The sequence below is a fragment of the Meleagris gallopavo genome, chromosome 5 (genome assembly GCF_905368555.1).
Source record: "Meleagris gallopavo chromosome 5, MGAL_WU_HG_1.1, whole genome shotgun sequence".
NCBI classification, from domain to species: domain Eukaryota; kingdom Metazoa; phylum Chordata; class Aves; order Galliformes; family Phasianidae; genus Meleagris; species Meleagris gallopavo.
In genome coordinates this window covers 5544628-5567855 of record NC_139408.1, presented here as the reverse complement: position 1 = coordinate 5567855, position 23228 = coordinate 5544628, and the positions used below count along the sequence as shown (strand labels likewise).

Here is a 23228-nt window from a genome sequence, read left to right as displayed (position 1 = left end):
TTAATTTACCTCCATCCTACTCAGCTTCTGTTCAAGTGAGGTTCTGCAGCTAATGAGGTCTGAGACTTTCAGGCCACAGGGAGAGGAAATGATTAGGACTGTACTTTTGCACATGGGTAAATGTGCTTCCCTATATTCCCACTTCTGTGCTTGGGATATAAGTAGCCATGACAAGATGTGATGAGCAAGTCCCTGCTGCTCTGAGGCTGGCTGTCTAGCTTCAGGTGTGTTAGCTGTTTAGCAAAGCTTTGGAGGAGGAAAGGAATGAGCAGTGGGAATCACATCAGACCATACTGCTATTTGTTTAAGCACTGAGGTAGTTTACTGACAGATAGGCACATTCTGCTGGTTCCCTTTTCCAAAACAAGCATCCTTCAAAAGACATTGGATAGCACTCACCTTACGGCTGTGCTCACTTTCAGGGCCTCTGTCGCTGTCTGATCTCCTCTTCTCCACTGCTCTCCTCTCCTCTATCTGCAAGAGCACAGACACAGGAATTAGTACAGGATAAAAGAGGGACTCCTGGCTGGGGGTGCATTTACAAACCCTCTGCTTATTGTGACATGTAAGAGCTGCCCTAGAAAGATCAGAAAAAAGAGAAGAAGTTGGTTCCTGGGATCCTTACTCAAGCTAAAATGAAAAAGTAAAAAAAAAAAAAAGTTGGAAAGTAAGGGATGTAAGAGGAAGAGAAAGAAGAAGGGATGAATTCCTACAGGTCACTCATTCACCCAAGCCAGAGGGAGAGAAGTAACCTATATGGTCATAGCTCTTCTAAAGCAGACAAAGTTTTAGATACCCTTATAGATTTGGATTGGCACAGATCCAGCTGTGGAGCAGGGTGGAGTCATAGTGGGTCTTAGGAAAACACACTGCAGAGCATAAGAAAGATTTGCTAAGAATAGCCTTCTGCTCTGCTTAAACAATAGCTAGGGTGCCACCTCACTGAAAGAGGTTTCTGCTCCCATCCAGATGCTGCAGAAGCAAAGGCAGCTGCCAAGTGCCACACCATTTGTCACAGCAGCCTCCCTCCTATTTTGTAACTACACACGGCAGCCCTGGGGCTGCCAGCTCATGCAGCTTTTTGCCCATCAGAGCTGAGGCATCCTCAGATTCCCTTTTCTGCTGAACTCTGTGGGGCTGGGCTATGTGTGGGGCTGAGATTATCATGCTGCCATTTTGCACAGCCAGGCAAAACTGAAAAACAAAGAAGGAAGTCACAGCACAAACTGCCAGATCAGCCTTTCGAGAAAGCGTCAGTGCTATGAGGGCAAACCCAGGCTGGAAACAGACTTTTAATCCAATTATTTATCACCCCTAGCTTTAGTCTGGCATGATAGGGCTGAATGCTGGAAACTTGGATCTCCACATCTCTACACAGCCCCCTAAAGCAACTCATTCTGCTGTTCACACATATGCTGTGGGATCATGCAGGGAAGGAGCTAGGGTACAGATGAACTGTCGACAGCAGCAGGCAGTCTTTTTTGGGGTTGTGTACGTGGGAAGTGTGACCTTATAGCCAGTGCTATAAACTGAGACATTGCATTTATAGAGAGATTAAAACAGAAGAAACTTGGAAATTTAGCTTATTTGAGGAGGCTGGCTGGAGAGCAAGATGTAGATGGATATTTAGCCTTTGAAGCAGCTGAAAAAGAAATGAGTCATTTTAGAAAGCTGGAGCCCCTCTGTCCCTGGGGGAAACAGGAGGATTGGGAGAAGAGATGGGAGAGAAGGAGCACTGATTGCCTTGGAAATGCCAAAGACAGGTCATTGAGAAACTGAGGCAGGGACCTGCATGGGTGTGATTATTGTTTCATCTGTGTCTGCATATTTCTCATGCAAGCTCACACAGAAAGTGATTTGGTTTGGAGCTTTTACAATGCCTGATTGTGTCCCCAAAGACGGGAAGCGGAAAGCCGGAGCATCCGCACAGCTGGAGTGCTGAGCCAGGGTTTGTGCAGGCTGGTGGGGGGAGCAGTGTGCTTCTGTCTGTCTGCAGCCCAGCGTAGTTCGACTTCAGCTCTGGCTCTCCAAGGAGAAATGAAGAGCAAGCCTGCGCCCAGGAAACGTGCTGGAAAATGGAAAACGTGCTGCAGTTCATGAGAAGCAGGAAGACACAGCTGCTGCGTGGCTGGCCAAGCTGGAGGCTGTCCCATTTTGGGCACCACAAATCGTTCTGTTCCAGGGACAGTGTGCAACTCTCCATCTTTTTATACTTCCCTCTGCTCAAACCTGGGCTGCCTTGTTCCTTAGCTGGTTTCTATTTTTGCTTCTCAAAGGACACTGTGGAAAACAGAACCAAAAAATTCTGGTTCACTTGTACCAGAAAAGCAGGTCTGAACTGTGCAGGTCAGAAAACACACTTAGCTTGGCTTTTGCACTGGCTCAGGAGCAGATTTTTGCATTTTCTCTATGCTGCCCCAAAGCCACTGTTAGCCTTTTATGACACACCCAGGCCACAGAGAAACAAAACATGTTTTTCTCCTCCTTCCTCTTCTCCGCCCCCAAAATTATGAAATATGACAATGACATTATCGACTCCTCGTTTAACTGTTCCTGCCCAGCAGCGGAGGAGATGTGAGGAGAAAACAAAAGCCCAAAGCAGAGAAGATTACATTTATTTCTCCTAACGTTTTATCCTAACGTTATCCTAACGCAAGGATTTCTAAATTCCTCAGCCCCAGGATGGTGAAGGGGGCTTGGAGCTCACATCCCTCACTGGGCAGGATTTTCAAACCTAGCTCAGCATGTGAGAGGATTTTTTTTTTTCCAGCTCTTTTGAAAAATCTGCCTACTAGATGTGAGGTCTGTATGGAGCTGAAGACTTCCCAGCCACCCTTCCTGCCTGTCCCTGCCTCTCATCTGCAGTGTAAAAGCATTTCTCCTGCAGCAGGTTTGGTGAGCAAGCACGGGGTCAGGCTAACCTGCTTAAATCCTGAAAATGGCTCTTGTGTTTCTTGATTACAGTCATTTTTGATATGTCATCATGGAAAACTGTTACTGTTGGTCCTCTGTGCAGAAAGAGCCTGAGGTTGGCAGATTTAGGGGTAGCCAGGGAGAGGTGGGAAGAGAAGCCTCAGTCGTGTGATCTCTAAGCCAGCAGCAGAACTGGAGGCCATGAAGCTGTATCAGTAGAGTCATGTGCTCAGTCTGATTTGTTCTGCAAAGAGACAGGATGACTTGGTCCCCAGAGACATGTGATAACAGAACTATCCTACCTGTGTATAGTAGGGTAAGAAAAAAATAGGGCTCAAGATGGCAGAATAATATGCTCAGAATTGAGGCTGTTTTAGAAAAGAAAATCATGAAAACAACTCTTTTTTTTTTCTCTCACATTTCCTCTGCCACAGCTGTGATGTGGTATAGGACTGGAAATGTGGTTCTAGCTAGAAGCACCAAGGATAGCAAGAATGGGAGGCTTTTGTTTGCTTGTTCTGCTTTTTAATGAATTTCATCATGTATAAAAATAGAGAAGAAATGTGGATAGCCTTCAAATCTTACAATAACATTTGGCAAGTACAGGGGCTGGGTGTGACAGTGGCCGGGCTATAGAGTGTGAAGGGGAAGTGATGGATGTGATTCCCTCTCCTGGGCATCCCCAGCCTCTGCAGGAAGGAGAGCACAAACAACCCAGAATGAGCGGGGACCCTGCTGGGCACAAAGTGAAAGAGGCCAAAGGAGAGACTGTGCTGGGATAATGTGGCTGAAAGCTAAGCCTGAAACTGGGATCCCAACAAACAGCTCCTCAGATGACAACACTGATGCCCCATCTCATAGTAGCTGAAAAATTTGGGGGTGAAAGTGAAGTTTCTTTTGTGGATTAACAACTAATATAAGGGTAGGAAGCAGAAAGTGGCAAGAAAATGTAATTTTCCACAGTAGATGATTAGCTGGGGTGTGCCACTGGAACTGGTGTGCTCAACATGCTCATAAATGGTCTGGAAAAGTAACTGAATAGAGAGTTGACAGTTTGCTGATGGTACTAAATCATCCACGGCGAGGAATGTAATTTGCTAGGAAAGAGCTGAAAAAGATCTCTTGATATTGAATGCCTGCATCATAAAATTATAGATGAAATTAAATATCAGTAATGCAAAGTAACTCACATGGAGAAAAATGCTCCTTCTTGTATATATACGCATGCAGTGGTGAACAGTGAGCTATGATTACTCAGGAATGAAATCTTGGTGTTATTGTGACTAGCTCTCTGAAAATGTTAGCTCAATTATTCAGGGGGCAAAAAAGAAAAAAAAAGAAAACAAACAAAGAAAATGCGAAATTGTTAGGACAAGAATAGAGAACAAGCCAGAAACATTGCTGCATTACTGAGTACATTCACAATGAGCCCACAGCTTGAATGCCACATACAGTTCTGGTCCTCTTGCATTAAAAGAATAAAGTAAAAGCTAAAAAGATGCAAACAAGGCACAATGGGGGTGATCCAAGATGCTGGACTACTTCTTCAGCAGACGTGTCTAATTAGGGCTGGACTCCCACATCTGCAGAAGACATGGCAGAAGGGAGATGTGAAACAGGTCAGTGAAATCACATGTACTCTGAAAAAGAGAACAAGGGAAGAAAGACCTGTCAAAGACAAAGTTGTTGCTCCTGACAAAGAACTTGGGGGCTGGTGAGTGTAGGAGGTAAGGAACAACTGCAGACATCCCTGGTTTGCTCCTTCTGAGCCCCTGTGCTGCTGCTGCAAACACTGTCAGTGCATATAGTGCTTCACTAATTCCTCTACAGTGCTGGGGTGGCATTGGGCTGCAGAGGAACCAGCTCTCTTTATCAGCCTTCCTGTAATGATGCTGCACTCAGCAGCTCTGTGTTGCTCACATGCCTATTGCCACCAAAGCTAGGGAGGCAAAGGAATACTAAAGCCCCCTTTATGCAGGGGGAAACTGGAGGTTTGTAGATGCCGTGATCAGCACTGGTGGGATTTGCCCTCCATTTCCAAAGTGGGTTGCTGTATTCAACATCCATGTGACGCACAGTGAGCTCTGCAGGCTAACATTATTTAATAAAGGTTTAATCCGTTTGGGTATTACTAATTCTGATCTGCTCTCTGCATTGCAGTCTTCCAGTGCCTTGTGGCGAAACTCATTGCTCTGAGGCATAGTACATGAAATCAGACTCGCCTGGTATCATTTTTTCAAGCTCTATCCTAATCAGAAAACAGAAGCACTTGTTTAAAATGCTAATACTTAGTGCAGTTTAGGAACAGCTGAAGTGACAGGGCAGGTCAGACCGAATTGCACTTGCCACAACAAGCCCAAGTTGGCATGATGTGTGAGATGCTAATGTGACCTGTCACTTTGGGGCCCATCTGCTTCTGTCACTGATCCCAGGAAAGCATTGTCAAAGTGCAAATGGATGAAAGTAGCCTGTAGAGATGACTGGGAAACCCAAACACTTAATTCTCTTTCAGCCACGGCCTTCGAGTTAAAAAGTGCCTGTGCACTGAGAGCTCTTTTATGCCCTGAGGTTACACATTTAAAATACAAATAAAAGTTATCTTCATTAGCTACAGAAGAGCAGGACCTGATCAGTCTAGGGAAATCACTGGAAACAAGATCTCCCGAGCTCAGCTGGATTCCGAAATATATCCATCTGCTAACAGGTATTGGAAACTAGAATTTCAAACACAAAGTTTTGTGTATTTTTCTAAAGTACAAGAGGAATCCAAACAACAACAACAAATACTTCCAGAAAAGCCCATTTTTAAAATGGGCTCTACGAACCCCTCCATTTCCTAGCTCTGGGAACTGTGCTGTGCGGACCCTCGTGCTTGCCCCCTGCCTGCTGTCTCAATGCATGATTCCTGAAAGCACTCTGTCTTCCAGGGAGCTGCAAGCTCTCTTTCTGTTCTCTGTGAGCTTCTGAGAGGCTGGGAGAGATATGCTGCCAAGCTCAGGAACAGAAAACAGGGCACAATTTTTTTTGTGCCAGAAAGAAGTGTGATGCTATTACTAGATGAATCTTGCCAATGACATTGGTCCAAGACTGTTGTTGAGCCAGAATATCTGTCCTGCCAGAAACCAGATGATCCAGGAAAATGGATCTTTCCTTTTACTCTAAGTAATAGCGAGAGCATGCACTGCTCCTTGGTACTGCTGTTTGATAATTAGATTTATATCAAGCCCCTGTGGGTTTCCTGTGCTCCTGACACAAAGAGATCCTTCTCTTGACCATCCAAAGCACGAAGGCACTGAATGTCTCTACACAATGCCTTTCCCTGCAGATGTCAACAGCTGGTAGCCTCCCTCGCAGCCCACTTATGCTAGAAGCATGCTGGGGCTTTAGTCCTACCTTCTGCCAACTGAGTGACTGTCTTTGGATTAAGGAAGAAAAAAAGGAAATATTTCAAATGAACTTTGATATCTGAGGAGCAGCAGCATGGAGTTGTTTGCATTCCTGGGGATTATTAGGATAACATTCTAGCCCAAGCTGTGTGAAGGAGACCACTGTGGCTACATACATGAGGAAAGGCAGGAGGACAGTTACATGAGCTCCTTGTACTGCTATATGGAGGTAATTGCATTCACTGAGATTGAATTTAAAAGAATGAGCTAGATGAATGGCAGCACAGTAGGAACTGAAGGTATCAAGACTAAAACACAACCTCTGCTCAATCATCAAAATCAAATCTGTCAGGCATCCTCCTTGTCCATCTAGGTCTCAAAGCCTCAGATTCATGTAAAAAGGTGTTGGCAGATATGACTTTAAGCTAGCACAATTGTAGGCCTGCTCTCACACACTCTGAATCTAACCATTTTGTGATTAACACAAGCAAGGTATCACCAAAACCACAGATTGCAGAATATGCAGTCTTTCAGCCTCAAATTTCATGTTCCATAGTAAATGAGATACTACCTTTTCCAGGGCTGTCCTTTAAAAACACTTATAAAACAGAGCTCAGGATCTGAAATCAAAACTTAGGCACTCCTGTTTTCTTCTAGCACTATTCCAGCCTTGATGACCTCAGAGATAAAAATTTAAACAAGCCTAGCAAGAGCCAAAGTGGAGAGATTTGCCATGAGCAACACAGAATTACATTTGACAGCCTGAAGGATAGCTACAGCACAGGAACAGTCAGGTCAGTCTCAGCCCATCATCATATCTAAATGTCTCCCTGATGCCCTGACTGAACCAAGTGACAGCAGCAATATGAAGCTGTGATAAATCACTAGGCACTAGTGGCCAATATGAGATTGATGGCACTCAAAGAGCTGCTTGGTAGTCATGAGAAAGAAGCTCATGGTCTTTCAAAGTCTAAGGAAACTCTGAGGAGGAGGAGAAGCTGAAGATTAATGTGGGCAGCTAGCAGATGGGTGGCTGCTGTCCCAGAGATGGCACTTCATAGGTCTCCCAGTTTTCCTGGGTGTGTTTGGCAGCTACATTATGTGTTATTTTCCTTCATAGTTCTTACCGACCCTGTTTGCTGCAGGCATTCTTACTTATCTGAGCAAACTCTTGAATAGGAAAATGCCACATGCCTCTGTGTGTGTAAAGAGGAAGGTATTTGCAAGGAAGTATTTGAAATATGTTTCAAAGATCAACAAAGTTCATTCTGTTCACCCAGTAGGCTATGGCGAGGCACAGCAGGACTTAGGTTTAGAAGCAGATATTGCCCGGCTCTATCAACTTTTAAGCTGTGCTGTGTGTCAAGGGGCAAGGCCTTTGACTCACAGTCTGCTGTATGGCCCTAAAAAGAAGGTGGTAGGAGAGGCAGGAGCCATTTGTGAGATTCGTGTCATATATCTGGTAATACTTTCATCGATCCTCCTGAAACAGAATCTGCTATTTCTTAGGGACCCTGTGTATTTAAGAGCCTGCTAGCTGTAGCTGTGAATACAAAGAATGGAGAAAGAATTGTAGCCTTTCCGCTTTCACAGTTATCGAAACCAGAGAATTTTATATGGTAAACTCCATACTATTAACATACAGTCTCACCCAATGTTTTTTTGTTGTGCCAGCTCCTGAATTGTCCACATGTCACTTCTCAACCAGCAGGCCTGCTGGATGCCACTGATAGTTTGCGATCCAGTCATTCACAATGTACTTACTTTTTCCTTGTTATCCATGGTGATGGCAATCTGCATTCTTCTCCCCCGGCGGAAAGCCACCAAGTGGTCTGTTTCTTCTTCACTCAGGTCTGGCACCCTGCCTGGACCAGGGAAGCACTCAGTGCGTTTCTCGCTGACAATTCGCTTGCCCTGGAAAAGACAGGATGAGCTTAACAACATCACCATTAGCCTATGCATTTCCCTTCCTGTACCCAGGTTGCGCAGGATCTTGGTCTGACAGAACACAAACAAGAGCCAGGTTTCTTGGTTTGTAAAGCTGTCACCCCAGATCCTCTAAGGGATATGTAACATTACATAGCCTTGTTTAACTGAGCGCATACCAGTAGGTAAGGTGGGATTACCCTATTCACCTTTGCAGCATGAACAAGGTTGATGTTTAATTCCAGACAGGTGAGCCAGCTCCCATTTTTGTCTTTGACACAAATAGGAAATTGTCCTCTCACCAAACAACATGTCGCAGCAAAATGTGAGGCTGTATTGGAGCAGAACCTGGAAGATGAGATAGAAGGGAAATAGTGGTGTTCTCTCCACACTTGTCTGCAACGCAGCTACTACTCTGAAGTGCACCAATCCTTGATAATTTGTCATCTTCACCATCATTGTGCACCTGTATTTCTGGAATAATTTATTCAGCAGAAGAAAAGTTTAGAAAACAGATCTATAAATCCTCAAACGAGGGCAGTTTACCCCTTTCAGATATTATTTCCAGCTGTTCGTATCAGTTCATGCATCTTTAATGCACGGATTTACATCTGGTTCTTATTTTGTTAACTATCCTTGTAGCCAGTTGAGCCATTGCCAGTGCCCTCAGCCATCACTTCCACAAAATAGTACATCTTTTGTGCAAAAATACATATTTTTTTCTCATTTAAAAGTATCATCTTTTGGTTCCATTGTGTGTCTTTTTTGTTTATGCCTGGCAGGGAAATGCAAGACTCACTAAGTCATCTCCATTTTTACCTCTGAGCTCTTTCTTTTCTACTCATCTGAATGATTTCTCTGCTTGATCTTATCTGGGTTCACCCCTCAGAAGCATCCCTCTCTAAAGGATAGTATATTTTCTTCTGATTTTCTCCCTGGACTTCTACAAATTCCAGACACTTGATTTCAACAGATCTCAAAATCTCAAAGGATCTCAAAATCTCCTAGAAAACTGCTGTGAAACGTGGGAACTCCTTGTTGCTATGAACTTGTTTTCAAAAACAAACAGAACACACTGACCTCAGATTCATATGGAAGTCTTGGAAGCATTTATGAACTTGCCATGAAATATGATTTCAAGATGTCTTGCATTAGCCTGATCTTCACTTGGCTCTGCTAGAAGTGCAGATGTTAGCATGGAGGCAGCCTTAGTGTAGACAGCCTCCATAAGCAAGACCTTTTTTATTGCTTGTCCAGTCATCGTGCTTCCTAAAACGCGAGAAAAGCTTTGAAGGCAGTGGAATATTTTTAGCATCAGACCTGCAGCCTCGTGTTGATTCTGCTTTCGCATTGTGTAATTTTGCTATCTCAGCAGAGACTGTTCTTGAGTTAATTCAGTGCATTCAAGTGAAGGAGTGGGTCTCTATACTGCTTTAGTTTCTGACTGCCAGAGTCCTATGGATATGCTGGCATTGTTCCCTTGAGCTCTGGTCTCAGGTTCTAGCTGTAGCTTCTAAGAAGTTTTGCTGTGCTTAGTAGCACTCTAGCTATTTCTACTTTTTTTGAAATAACTGAAGTCATGACTTGCATTCAAAGAATCTGCTTCCAATCTGCTCAATGCCCTTCTAGCATTTGATGTGTTGTTCTCCATGTTTGCGTCAGTCCAGCCTCCTCTTTTGACTGCTGCCATTAACTGAGTAGACATCCATGAGTTACTCCCAAAAATGCCAAAATCCTTTTCTTGAGAGAGTAAAATTTGATAATCAAGAAAACAGACAACCTTTTAAATATGGAGTACAACTGTCCTAGCATCTACCATGGTTAGGCAGCCATCAGTGATCAGAGGATGTTGGTTTTTATGAGCCTAACAGCAGTGATGAAGGCAAGCAGCAGACCAGAGACTATGGGCTTCGGGAGAGCAGGTTTTGGCTTGTTTGGGTAGCTGATACACAGGATCCTGAGGAAACAGTCTTGAAGGAGAAAGGAGCCCAAGAGACCTGACTGGTTTTCATAGACAAATAGATAGAATATAATTAAGGACTTCCTGTTGTGCAAGAAAACGCAGGTGTGGTAAGAAGCAAGAAGGGAGTTCCTACTTGAACTTAAATTTGCAAAAGGAGTATGTAGGAGGTAGGAAGGGACAGGCTCCCAAAGAAGAATGTTTTAGCAGCACTTGGGGATGCAGGGATGGGGTTAGGAAAGCCAAAGTTCAGCTGGGATTGAAGCCAGTGAGAGATGAGTCAGCAAGAAGGACTTCTGTACGTACATTAGCAATGAAGAAAAATGTTGGCCTGGGATGCAAAACGTGGAGAGCAACTTAGTGCTACAGAAGTGAATAAAGTATCTAGGCCTTCTCTGCCTTAGTCTGTTGGAAAGATTTGCCAGACTTCTCTCAGACGTACTCAAAGGACAAGGTGCAATGGACTTGGCGTAAGGAGCCTGCTTTGGTGGAGGGGTTGGACTAGATTATCTCTAGAGTTCTCTTTCAACCCCTACAGTTCTGTGATTCTGACACGAGCAGCCACAATGGCAGTAGTCAAACATTTGAAAACTGTTGCCCAAAGCAGTTGTGAAATCTCCCAGTGCTGGAGAGTTTCAGAACTTGACTAGACTCAGCCTCGAGCAACTGAAGATAACTGTGAAGTAGAGGCATGCTTTTAGCAGGGAAAAGGACTAGAAGACCTCCAGATGTCCCATCCCACAACAGTTTGGGTCCTAATATTGTATTCCAGCTTTTAGACTGCCTCAACTTTGAAGTAAAACCTGTTTAGGTGTGTACATGCATGTGTACTTAATACAACTTAATGCAACTTAATGTGTACAAATGCAAAGTCTGTTGAACAAAACATGTCTGTTTTGTTCAGTGTGCAGCTTTTATACAACAACAGCTAGATAGATAGTACAGACCAGAATTCAGGATCAGACAGCCAGAAAGCTCACAGTGGTTAGGTCTTAGCCTTTAAAGGTGCCACTTAAGTGGCACCTGCTTCTGAATGACTGAGTCGCATAGTGTCCAGAGGTGACATATTTCTGTTGCCAGAAGTATTGGCCAATTAGAACACAGGATGTTTTAAAACTAAAATAATACTTCAAATCCTTTTCATATTCTGTAATTCATGTATTTTATTCCTAAATATCACTGAAAATGAGACTAGAATTAGAGTGGTCGGCTTCCTGTTTGCAGTCAAAGAAACCAATGTGGCTTTTCTTTATGCTACTGCAAATCAGTACTAATAGATATAGGTAAAAAAAATAACCTGAATAGACTATCTTGCCTGTATTTCAGATCACAGAGTTGGACTGGATCATTTGAAGCTATAAATCTCTCTTACCATCCCCTTTGGGTTCATGGAGCAACATCTGCAACGACAGTAGTATTCTTAGTGTTCTCTAGTCTCACTCATGTTGGCAGTTGTGCTGAGATGACTTCAGAAACACAGAATTAACATGGTCATTTTAGGAATATACTGTTCAATACTAATGGGCAATGACTCTGTTCTTATCTTGTGATAAACACAGGGAAAAGAAGTTTTATTTAACTCTTCCTTTACAGACTATGTAAACAGCTATCTCTTATTCAATAGCTTGCCAAGTTATGCTAACAAAACTTATCTTCCAGATACATGGACAAACATTTCCCATTGCAATGAAAAGGATAACTGCTCTGAAAACCTAAGCATTCCTACTGAAACATGATCCCACAGCTAGTGATGATAGAAGTAGAAAACATCATTGTGTGTGCTTCACAATTCCCCTTTATAAGGGAAATTGAACAGTTTCTTATGCCTTGAGACATGGAAGAAAAGTGCTTAGCAGCTTTTTGAGGCCCCCTACATATTACTGGTCCACAACTTAACTACAGCAATGCCAGTGGAGTCACAAAAGGGACGAAATCAGCCATCCCTGCTATGGGAATAGGTGTGTGCAAGACAGATTTCTCTGTTTTCTCCTCCCAAACACCTTGTCTTCTTCTTAAAACCTGTTCCTTGCTTATGTCTGCTGGGAGGAGGACTCCAAAAAGAAATCTGGGCAACTGCCCGAGGCAATCTGTAAAAAAATTTTCTGTGAAATAATCTCTTTCTTTTCCTCAGCTTCTGCTTCCCTGGCATCAATCCTCAAGACAAGGAAGCTGCCCACTGCTACTAAGGAGCTTTGCAGACCAAGCAATGCACTACTGCTTTCTCAGTAGGCAGAGATGGCATTCTCCCACTATCATAGCAAAGCTCTTGGGAATCACAGAAATTACTCAGTTTAGACCTTCAGAATAAGGCTGAATCCTGAATGACTAATGTATTTGGGGAAGAGCTGAGAGCTGCTGGGAACCTCTGAAGGCAGCAGGATACATGACGCCTTGCAGAACAGGCACTGAACTACTTGCTGTCCTGCCTCCCTGCCCTAGTTCTAGCATGATTCAGAGGCTGAAAATACAGTCTGACTTTGCTTTGGAACGTTTGATTTGCTCAAGCTGGTAGTTGCTTTGTTGCTGAAGCGGTACATTACTTCGTTATTCCCGAGAAATATCCTTGCTCCAGGTATAATGCTGTGTTTCCTGGGAAATTCAAAATAATACATCTTCCCTTCTTCAAACCCTGAGCAGGAATATACAGTAATATCAGATTGTACTGGTGAGGTTAATTAATGAAGATCTGGGCTGTCCTGTCCTAAACAAAGAACCAAAACGAGATGTTTAGCATACTAGTTAATGTTTTTTATATTAAGAAAGTAAATCCAGTGATGGCCAAGCAGACTAATAGCAAGCTCAAGCATTAATTCTAGCCACACCCAAGCGCTCTTTTAGATGGCTATCCAGGTGGCAATGATCTGTCCTTTGAACAAATAACATGGTCACAAATAACTCTACCCAGGGATACTGAGCACTAGGTGGGTATGGCTGAAAGCTGGCTTTCCACCTGCTATCTGGGAAAGTCCTTCCTGAGGATGGATACAGGCCAGGAGCATAGACAACAACAAAGCCTCTACCCGAAAACCTAAAAAAAAAAAACAGTGCAGAGGAGCTTGTATCCAAATACAGTGGATGAGACTGATGCTCCAAAGTGTGTTACTGGATTTACAGGTCATTAGATACTAAAAATCACAGTAGGAAAGTTGGCGTGTTGGCAAAGCCATTAAACCCTGCAGTTTATTGAGCAGATGGCAGAGAAGACTGAGAGGCTGATAAAGGAAATACCTATTTAGCAGAGCTGTGATAGCTGGGCATAAACAGGAGTGGGAGACCACTGGCTTTTCTAGCAAATATCTTTTCCTCCTCCCTCCACGTGTTATTTTTAGCTAAGATGGGTTGCCTGAAGGCACATTCTGCTTAACATGCCAACACATTTTTTGCTTGTTTACTATTTTAAGAATACCAGTGGTTTCCTAGATTACTTGTACCAGATTGGGAAATCCAGGCTGTCAGTGGGCTACCTCCCAGAGCGGGGGATGTCAGATGAGGAAAGAGCCCATGCAGAGCCAATGGGAACAAAGAGAAGGGCCCAAATGGAAAGCAGTGGCTGTTCAGTGAAAAACTGTAATTTGAGAAGTGCCCCTCTTGTGTCAGAGGCATGCAAAGGTAGATTGCAAAGTTAGTATTAAAAATGCCCATCTGAGGGGCTGTCAGGAAAAAGAACAGATAGCAAATACAGAGGTCTGTATTTCCAGAAGAAAAATCTCTGAAGTCTATTCATTAGCTATGCTGGAAAACACTGGTGCAGAGTTTAAGGCAGCAAAATGATATAGCTGCCAGTGTTCTATGCTAATATAAATCCCCACCTAGGACTTGAGTTCTGATCTGTAGATTAGGAAAGGGCTTCAGGGGACTTAGGCTGTCTGCGAGAGCCTTTCACTCTGCAAATGTAATTGCTTCAAATATAAGTCCTTCCCTCCCTCCCTCCTCAGCTACATGGCTATGAGAAACCTTGGAGGAAACTCTGAAATATTTCACTGATAAATTCACTTGGTAATGAAGGTGGTTAGATGTCTACGTACCCTCTATCCTTAGGGAAAAAAAAAAAAGCATTTCTCTCTTTTATATCAGAAGGTGGTTTGGTTCTTATGGAATGTGATTTTCTTTGAAAGGGATGTTCTCACTACTGGTTATCTATCTGAAATGAAGGAAATGAGAGACCTCAGTCTCCTTCTGATAATTTATTCTGAAAGGTACATTATTTCCAAAATGATTCAGTTCCTTCAAGGTAACATATAATGTCTTTGTAACGGCACAGTGATTGTGGCCTATTTCTTCGTGGAAAGAAATGGTAGCTAAGTAAGGGAGAAACAAGGCACAGAATTGGAAAAATATTTTCAAGCTTCTTCAGATGAAGTAAATGGCTCTCTGCCCTTTGTTTACAGCCAAGGTTTTCAGCACTCCTACCCTAAACCTCCCGGGCAGCAGGAAGGGTGAGGTTTCACTTTATTACCCTGGGAATGTCTTTGGCTTGGACCTCCCTTCAAAAAAGCCCTCTCTGATTTTGTGGGCCAAGCACGTTGCTGTGCTTAAAAGAGGCTCTACGGGAGCAACATTTGCTGCCACTGTTTCCTTTCCACTGTGCTGCTGTGAAAAGGAATGGGCTGATCTCCTCCACTCTGGTGTGGACGGTTGAGGATTGATATCCCCTTCACACCGACACAGTCCTCACAAAAGAGGCTGTGCTCATCTTGGCATTGTGTCTCCAGGTATTTCACTGGTATCTTCTTAGTGCTAATCAAGAAATGGATAACATTGCTTCTTGTACTCTCCTGGAACATATTAAATGGTGAGAAGTTCCACTCGTAGCAATAATCTCCCTCCAGAGACTCACTAAGTAGAGAGCTTCCCTGTGCTCCTACATGCATGTATCTGTGCATGCAGATAATACAAATTTCCAGTTACTGTGGCATTTCTGATCCTTGTTTCTATTCATCTCAGTAGCCAAACCCAGTAACTCCAGCAAGAATACAATCACTCCTCTGGGATATTCCAGAGGTGAAGCAAATAGAAATGTAAAGCTCACACAGGCACATACTTCCTTGGACATGCTGTCAATACTAACTGCCAAACTTTTATAAAATCCTTCCTGGCAAAACTGATAGGCCGTTAGGATCCTTTGATCACTATACCTAGATGAACAGACTATTTGATTGACAGGACCCCAGCAAGAATGTTCTGGCATTGAAAAAATGGATTAACATTTTCAATTTTTTCAATTTTGCTATTTCACAAAATGTTTAATTTTGGTTTTTATTCTGCATTTAAGATATTCTGGGATAGAGCAATGGGAAGAAATTATGTTGTTGTCCCCTTTCCAGGCACAGTGATAGAGTTAAACCAGTGGGATGTTGGTGACCCAAGTGAGCAACGAGATGACTGATCTCTCAGAAAGGTCTGTGCGTGGCTGGTGGAACCACTGGGAGGTTTAGAAGGCCTGGGGGCTGATACCAGTGAATCAGACATGGAGAGGAAAACTCAAAGCATGGCAACTCGAGGTGAAGACTGAGGCTGCGCTAGGGAGTGAGAAAAGGAGTGAGAAGGGAACTATTCCCTTCAGAGATAAGGCAATGGGGGACACGCTGAGCAGAAAGCTCAGATGAGGAAGAACAGAAGCCCCTTTGTAAGATGGAGACTTTAGTGTAAGAGGAATCCTCTTCCTTGCTCACCTTAGCTTTGTTGTCCATGGTAACAGCCAGCTGCATCCTCTTCCCCATTCTGAATGTGAACATATGATCCGCTTCCTCCTCTTCCTCCTCTTCCTCACTGCCAATGCCAAATCCAGTGCTCACAGGGCAAGGGCTCTTTTTCTCACTCACAACCCTTTTGTCCTGGAAAATGAAGCACTTCTATTAGCAAATCCAAGCCTCTCAGTTCACCAGTGCACTCCACTTCCCCAAACACACCTGCACACAAGCGGGGCAGACCAGTTATGGAGTGATAGGCCTTGCCCTGGGAAAGCTTTCTGTGCATGGCACTGTGCTGTGACATTCCTGCAGAACAAGGGGCTCATTGTCTGCTCAGCAGCAAAACCCACAATTACAGTGGGTATGGAAAATCCTTTTCACTTACAAATCTGACATTTCAGACTAAAGTGCCAGAGTTTTATCACTTTCTGCAGCACTCTCAGATCAGAAAAGTCTAAGTCCTGATGGAGATTGCCTGGGAAGCCAAGAGGATGGCTCCTGAGGGTCAGTGCTCACCATCGAGAGGGCTTGGCTATCTTGTCCATAGTGTTCAGTCTGGGTAATTGCATCTTTCAGGTCCTGTATGAGAGAAAAATGTGTGCAACAGAGCACCTCCAGAGAAAAGCAAGGGCCGGGGTGTGGCAAAGTAAGCAAGGCACTAGCTTGGATCTAGCAACCCAAGAGCGCTGAAGATGCAGAAGGAGGGTGGGCCAGCTCAGTCTGGCTTTGGGCTTCCCCCAGGGGCTAACACAGGATTGGCAGGCAGCACACCGCCAGTAGGGGAGGATAAGGTTTGTCACATACAGATTTAATGCAGTCAGAAAGGATGTTTGAGACTTGTAGCATTTGCCTCAAAATCCCTATGTAACTATGGGCTATTTGATTGCAAGTACAAAGCCTAAGGAGATTGTGATTTCAACCATCCTGCGGGTATCTTCAAATGTATTTCTGATGTCTTCAATGGCACATACACAACCTACAAGTTCTGCCTATATATTTGCAACAGTGTTCACACCTGAGACTCATCCAGGGCCAAATGTAACTGTTCACTTACTCACTTATTTGCATGCTTGCTCATTCTGAACGCTTGGGTACAGGTGCCTGGGCAAGGCTGGAAATGAGTGGATCAGCAAACAACACTTTGGGCATTTTGAGCTTTTACGCCCTTATAGGAATGTTTAGGAGCTACGTTCCATGCCTGAAAGAGTTTTGCTCTGGAAGCTGTCTCCTTCAGCAACGCCACTTGTGAAGCTCATGGAGGCAGGATCGAAGCTTGTGGTGGCTTGTGGTGAAGAGGCATTCACTCACTTACATTGTGAGCTTTGGTGATGGTAATAGTGAGTCCATCTTGCTTGGGTTTCCTGGAGGTAACAGCCATTCCCTCCTGCTCAGCACGTTTTTTATCCTCTTCTATTTCCTGAAAAAGATATATCCTTATTATAGGCCTGTACCTGGCTGTGCGCAGATTTTGTTAAGTTCCTGTTTAGAATTTTTCCTAAATGGACACAGCTCCAGCTCTGAAAGAAGATCCATCAGTGTGCCCTCGGAATGGGTGACAGGCAGCTGGGACATGTGAAGAGCCTGGGACACACCTGGCCTGCAGAAAGGGAAGGCTCTGCACAGAAGCCAGGGTCTCTGTGCCAGACTGGGGTCATCATCTCTGGCCAATGATCTGCTCTGGCATCTCTGGCTGTGATCTGCTTATCTATTAGGCAGCTTCTTCTTGAAGCCAAGTAGTGGTAGGTAGGAAGGTAACATTTAATATGAGAGTAAGAGTTCCTCTTCCCTGTGTGCCTGACACATTCAACTCATTCCATAGATTTCCACTAGATACCATTATTTTTTGCTATGATCAAAAAATGTTCAGAATGGCTTTTCTGGTTTCAAAGGAAGTAAGTCTTTTAAGCAAAATCCAGCCTAGAGCACCACTGAACATTTTGGCTCTTGGTCCAAGACACAAAACATGCTCTTTGCCATTCTCAAGACTGCCCATCCAGCCAGCAAATATTAAGCAGCCCCCAAGCCCAGTGTTGATTGGAAAAGCCAAGAAAATATTCCAGGGAAGTCGGGAGGAAGGGAGGGATCCTTCTTCAAGTAGTACCCTCAGGCTGTTCTAGTCTGCACTGCTGCATGCAGACTCTCATGGAGAAGGGTAAACAAACCTAAAGAGAGCTCCAAGTTACCACAGTGTCACACTGAACAGTTCCTACAAGCCGGGCTGGATATCTTGTGCAGGTCACTGGGTAGACTCTTGGCCAAAGCCAATCAATCCAGGGCAAGAAAAATGAGGTGTTTTTCTCTCCTGTGAGCTCTACAGAAACATTGGGACTGGTCTGAGACAAGCTTCAGTCCATACAAGTGCCCCAGGCTGGGTGAGGACAGTTAGAGGGAAGACAAAGGCTCTCAAATGTCTCAGGGATGCAACCTTCTGTTCATCCAGGAGAATAAGCTTGAGGCACTGGGAAGGACAGAAGGGGAAGAAGACAGTGTGTATGAGATGGAGAGATGGGAAAGCTGTGATGCAGATGGAGGAAGAGAGTAGGGCGAGAAATGCTGCAGCAGAAAGGGAAGCATCAGTGAGCCTGGTTTCTAATCTGAGGAGCTGTAGCAAAGAGCAGAGTTTGGCTGACCTTCCCCAAACACTTTCCTACGTAATAATGTTATCTAACAAAGTCATCCCTCCACTGCTGACTGTCTATCTTCTTCATGCTGTGAGTTGTGAGGACTCTAAAACAGAGCTGAGAAAGATAAGAATCATCGTCTCACCTGGTATCTTCGTATAAGTGCTTCATTCTTCTTCCGCAGAGCCAGGATTTTCTTATCAAGTTCAACATCTTTCTGTTCTTTCTTTCTTAGCACAGCATCATCCACAGTGGCATCCTGAAAACATAAAGAGCAAAGCTTTTCTTGGTAATCACACTGACAGGACACAAAATAGTGGGGGGAGGTTGAATGGTCTTTTCCCACCATTTTCCCCTTTTGACCTCCATCTAAAAGCACACTGCATCTTGTAAATTCAATTCTTCCTGATGGAATTGACCTTTTCTACTTTAACATTTTTTTTTGTTCCGCAATGAGGTAACTGGAGTGAAAAAGCAATACCCCACACTGATGGCTACCAGTAACTCCAGAGTTACCACACCACTTAATGCACAAAGTAAATGACACCTCTGCCTGCTCTCAGTTCAGGTGCTCTCAGGCACACCCAGTGTACTCCATTTACATTCAGGCAGCACCTTGGTTACCACAGGAGATAAGAAATTAGATTTTAGAATTTTAGTGACAGCAGCATCTAGTGAAAATTAATGCTGATGGGTATCAACACACTGCAGCAAGGTGATCCATATCGTCTAGACTCTCCCTGCTGTTTACACAAAGAGCAAGGTGGGAAGTCTGAGATCTCCAAGGCACTACAGGTTTATTTTTAAGCAGTGTTTTTGTACTCTCCTTATCAGCATGGCATCTGCATGCTGCAGAGATCTCACATTCCCTCTCTTCTGCTCACAGAGAGCTGAGTAAGACAAAGTTGGCTTGGGGATAGGCACAGCCCACCTGCACCAGCACTCTTTGCAGCTCCAGTGTTGCCCAAACCACAGTCCCATCCCTAGTCTGGATCAGTCAGGACTGGCATCAGAGCATGCCCAGGAGCACTTTGGCTCCCAGTTAGCCCTCAGGGGCACTGAGAGGGACCTGCTGGGAAAAAGTTGGGCCCCAGACTTGGAAACCAGAATCAGACATTAATAGATGCTTAATCACAAATAGAATTGTTTGACATTTCTTGAATCAAAACCCCAGTAATCCTATCAGCCCCACTGCTGAAATCCAGAACAGCAAAGGCTGGGAATAGCTGTACAAGCAGGAGAGGTTTTTCCTTCATTAATCACAACATGGCAGGTGCAACCTCCTTCAGGGAAAGATACGTCAGTGTCCAGTCATGGCTGCTGGGTCACAGGATCTGGGTCTGACCCTCGCCATGCCCTGGTGCCTCCCTGCCTGTGATGTCAGCCAGTCTGTCCGGGGTCTCACCTCGAGCCAGCCAGTGGACTTGCAAGGCTAATTCCTGGGAATAGAGGGCTTCTCCTGCATTCCTACCTTTTGCCTGGTCCTAATTAGGTCACCAGAGGAAAAACTGGAGGTCCAGAGAAGGTGCTGTCAAACAAAGCTCTTCCTCAACTGAGAGAAAACAAAGTGAGAAGCCTAAGGCTTGAAGACTAAAGAGTAAAACCACAAAGCAATAGCCCAGGGGAAGGAAAGCCTCTGACTCTGCTCTATGTTGCCAGCTGTTCATGCCCTTTATCCAGTACTTTACACAAGCTCCAACCTCCTGAATATGTGTGTGATTGCAGCGTGCCTGTAAATCAAATGAGGCAGAAGTTAGGTACTGTGAACCTGAACCTCGATTTCATGATTCTCATGTAGTGGAATTAGCATTTCACCAAAATGAGAAATGCATGGGAATATCCTACAACCATTTGAGAAAGCGGGATTTTAGCTGAGCTGCAGGAATGATCTCCTTAATGTTATAAGGCTTTTGGCTGCCTCGGAGATGGGACACCAGGTGAGAATGAAGGCACATTTGATCTGCTGGCCCTTTGGTAATGGATATGTTGTGGTTTCGTCCTGTGCTGGTGCAGAAGCAGCAAACTGGACTCCTGATGGCCCATGCTAATGCAGAAAATAATCATAGGTAACATATAGGAATTTAGCCAGAGCATCACTGCTCATTCAAAAATGTTATGGGGCTCCTGGGAGCCAGATCTGCAAATCATCTGCTGCTGTACATGGCCAACACATGCTTTCAAAGGAAGAGATCCAGCTGCTGAATCACTATGCATCCCAGCATTGCCAGGTATTCCTTTCAAAGGCTTTACATGAGAACAGAGCTAATGACATTTCAGCTCTGATCAAGCAAGACTTGTGCTTGAACTTGACCACCACTGCAAAAAATAGGACCACAGATTGGGGCAGAAATCTCCCTGCATAGTGTTCTTTGGAGAGAAGGACTAAGAGTTGAAAGTGTGATACCATCACAGAGAAGGGGGTGGGATGGATGGATGCAGATGTTGTCACAAACCAGAAAGGGGAAAGATAGGAAAACCAGTTTGCACAAGTACACTTTCAATCATATCACCACGATGGTATTTTATCAGTGCTGATTTAACAGCCCTCACGAGGACTGCTCTGCCAGGACACAGGAACACATCCGTGTTCAGGTGGAACAATAGGGACATTTAAACCACACATTCACCCACACATTCTTCTGCTGGACAATGGGATTTTGTTGAGGTCTGAGGGAGAGCTAAATGCACTTTCCTATTGCCATCTATCATTCAGGTACATGACAGACAAGTAGATTGTACATGTGGGTGGATACACTTTCATGGCCATTTTGCAAGCCTGATTAAAGCTGAATTCCTGTGTTTACCAGAACAGAAGCCATTCTGTGAGCTCTAAATTGGCAGGTTCGGTGTTTGCTGAATGCTGGGGTGTTGGCTGCTTGAGGGTGGGATCAAAGTAGTGCATGCCCTCAAACACACCCCTTTCATCCTCAAATTGCTTTGAACAAGGGCTGACAGAGCTGCCTGCTCAGAAAGAATTTAAAAATTCCAGTAGAGATTGTATTTGTGCTCTTCTCTTTTAGCAAGCAAAAGATGGCTGGGGCTCATCCATTGTATAGTTCAGCCAAGTCAGCGTTAGCTCAGCAGCCAGTGCAAGCCAGCCGATAGCGAGGACATGCCCTCTTCTTTGCTTCTGAAACGAAACTGCCACCCCAGCCCTTGCTGAAGCTGGTGTTTGGGGTGACAAGTGGCTGCAGCATGCCCTCCCCAGAACAGAGCTCTTCCGGGGAAGTGAGGTGCCCGTATGTTAGTGACAGGAGTGTTATAAATGGCTTTGGCAGAACGGACGTGCGATGGCTTTGAATCAGAAAGCCCAATGCTTCCAAGAGAGCCAGGGAGAAGGAAGGAATGACCCCTCTCTATCACAAATAAAATGGCAGAAGATGAGATATGGGAAGCGAGTGCCTTGGTGCTTCCATTAAATGCCGACACCTCACTCTGCCATACGCCCATGGCTCGGCAGCACACACACATGCTGCACAGCTCCCCAGGGGCTGGAGGGCTGCCTCACCCAAGGCTGGTGCTGCGTGCAGGATTTTCCTGCAAGCTCCTACAGCTGTCTGCTTCTGCAGCGAGAGACTTTGGAGGCAGCAAGAGTGGGAAAGAGAGAGACAGAAGGTGGGGGGGAGGGAGGAGAAGAGAAGAGCAGGGACCTTAACTAGTACTCTTCTGCATAAGCAAACGCATCTGCTCTTTTTAAGAAATATCCTCTGGCTTGACAGCTGCAACCTTTGCCGGGATAGGCAACATCCAACCCTCCGTGGGTCTCTGTTATCTGTACTCACCTCCCACCCACCCAGGAGGTACAATGTCCTGAAGCAGCCACCACAACCTGCCCTAGAGATTGCCACACAAATCCCAGCACCCCACATCCACGTCCTGGCACCCCCCCATGACGCAGCACTGTTTGTTTGCTCCCGGTGCCTGCTGGCAGGCGGGCGAGGAATAAAAATAACAAAGCCCCAATCAGCGAAAGGCCACCCCAAGTGCAAGTTGTTTCAGGGCCTCTTTGGGTATGGACCCCACTGCCCGCGCCCTCCTGGGACCCACAGAGGCGGCACTCACCGCTCGGTGCATGTCAGACATCAGCAGCAAAGCCCGGCGGATTCCAGCGCAGAGCTAAAAGAAGAGAGCCATCAGACGGCCTTTCTCAGCACTGGTTGCACAGCATACAAGATCATGTTTTGATTACAAAAGCCTCGTCTGGGCTCCCAGCCAAGAGCGCTGGCTGCCTAATATACCAAGCACAGACAGGGTTCTGAGTGCCTGTGTCCTCCTCTCCAATCTCACTCTCTTTTTAAAAGAAACACTCCCCCTTTTCCCCCCTCCTGACTCCTTTTAACTTCCTGATGCCACAAGCCCTCGTTCAAAGTGGGGAAAGCTTGGTGAACAATGACAAATGGATCAGGCAAACAGCTTGACTTCATTTTGTGGCCATTCATGGGGTGGTGTTATTTGCTATGCATGGCTAGTTGCACGCCTGGCAGGGAATTGGGGAAATATCTGCGGTCCTGAATACCTTGTCACTGCGAGTACATTCATGAATCTTTACGGGAAAACAAGTGCCAGATTTGCCTTTTTCTCTTTATTTTCAGTCTTCTCTGGGAATTATTTTTCTACTTTTAAAATGAGTCTTTCATTCAGGAAGGGAGGAGAAGCGATGCTGTGGGTGGACATTGTCAGCCAGCACCACGATTGGCATAAAGCACACAGTCAAGGAAGAGGGACCCTCAGA

The 23228-nt window shown here is 44.8% G+C and overlaps 1 protein-coding gene across 4 annotated transcripts in view; it reads right to left on the bottom strand.

The window, feature by feature from the left end:
• The window catches only part of CCDC9B (coiled-coil domain containing 9B), a 43384-nt gene extending 20580 nt beyond the window's left edge, over positions 1 to 22804 (bottom strand). Inside the window, exons 1-7 of one of the 4 annotated variants that reach the window (XM_085223982.1) lie at positions 22559 to 22803; positions 18642 to 18755; positions 17188 to 17292; positions 16392 to 16454; positions 15858 to 16019; positions 8064 to 8213; positions 400 to 474 (exon numbers count right to left, since the gene is read on the bottom strand). In XM_085223982.1, the coding sequence (XP_085080108.1) occupies positions 400 to 474; positions 8064 to 8213; positions 15858 to 16019; positions 16392 to 16454; positions 17188 to 17292; positions 18642 to 18755; positions 22559 to 22579 (690 nt within the window). In that variant the 5' untranslated portion in view covers positions 22580 to 22803. Of the gene's footprint in view, positions 1 to 399; positions 475 to 8063; positions 8214 to 15857; positions 16020 to 16391; positions 16455 to 17187; positions 17293 to 18641; positions 18756 to 22558 lie in introns of all 4 variants that reach the window. The other 3 variants (XM_010710851.4, XM_085223983.1, XM_010710852.4) reach the window with 3 other exon arrangements.
• Positions 22805 to 23228: the final 424 nt, after the last annotated feature.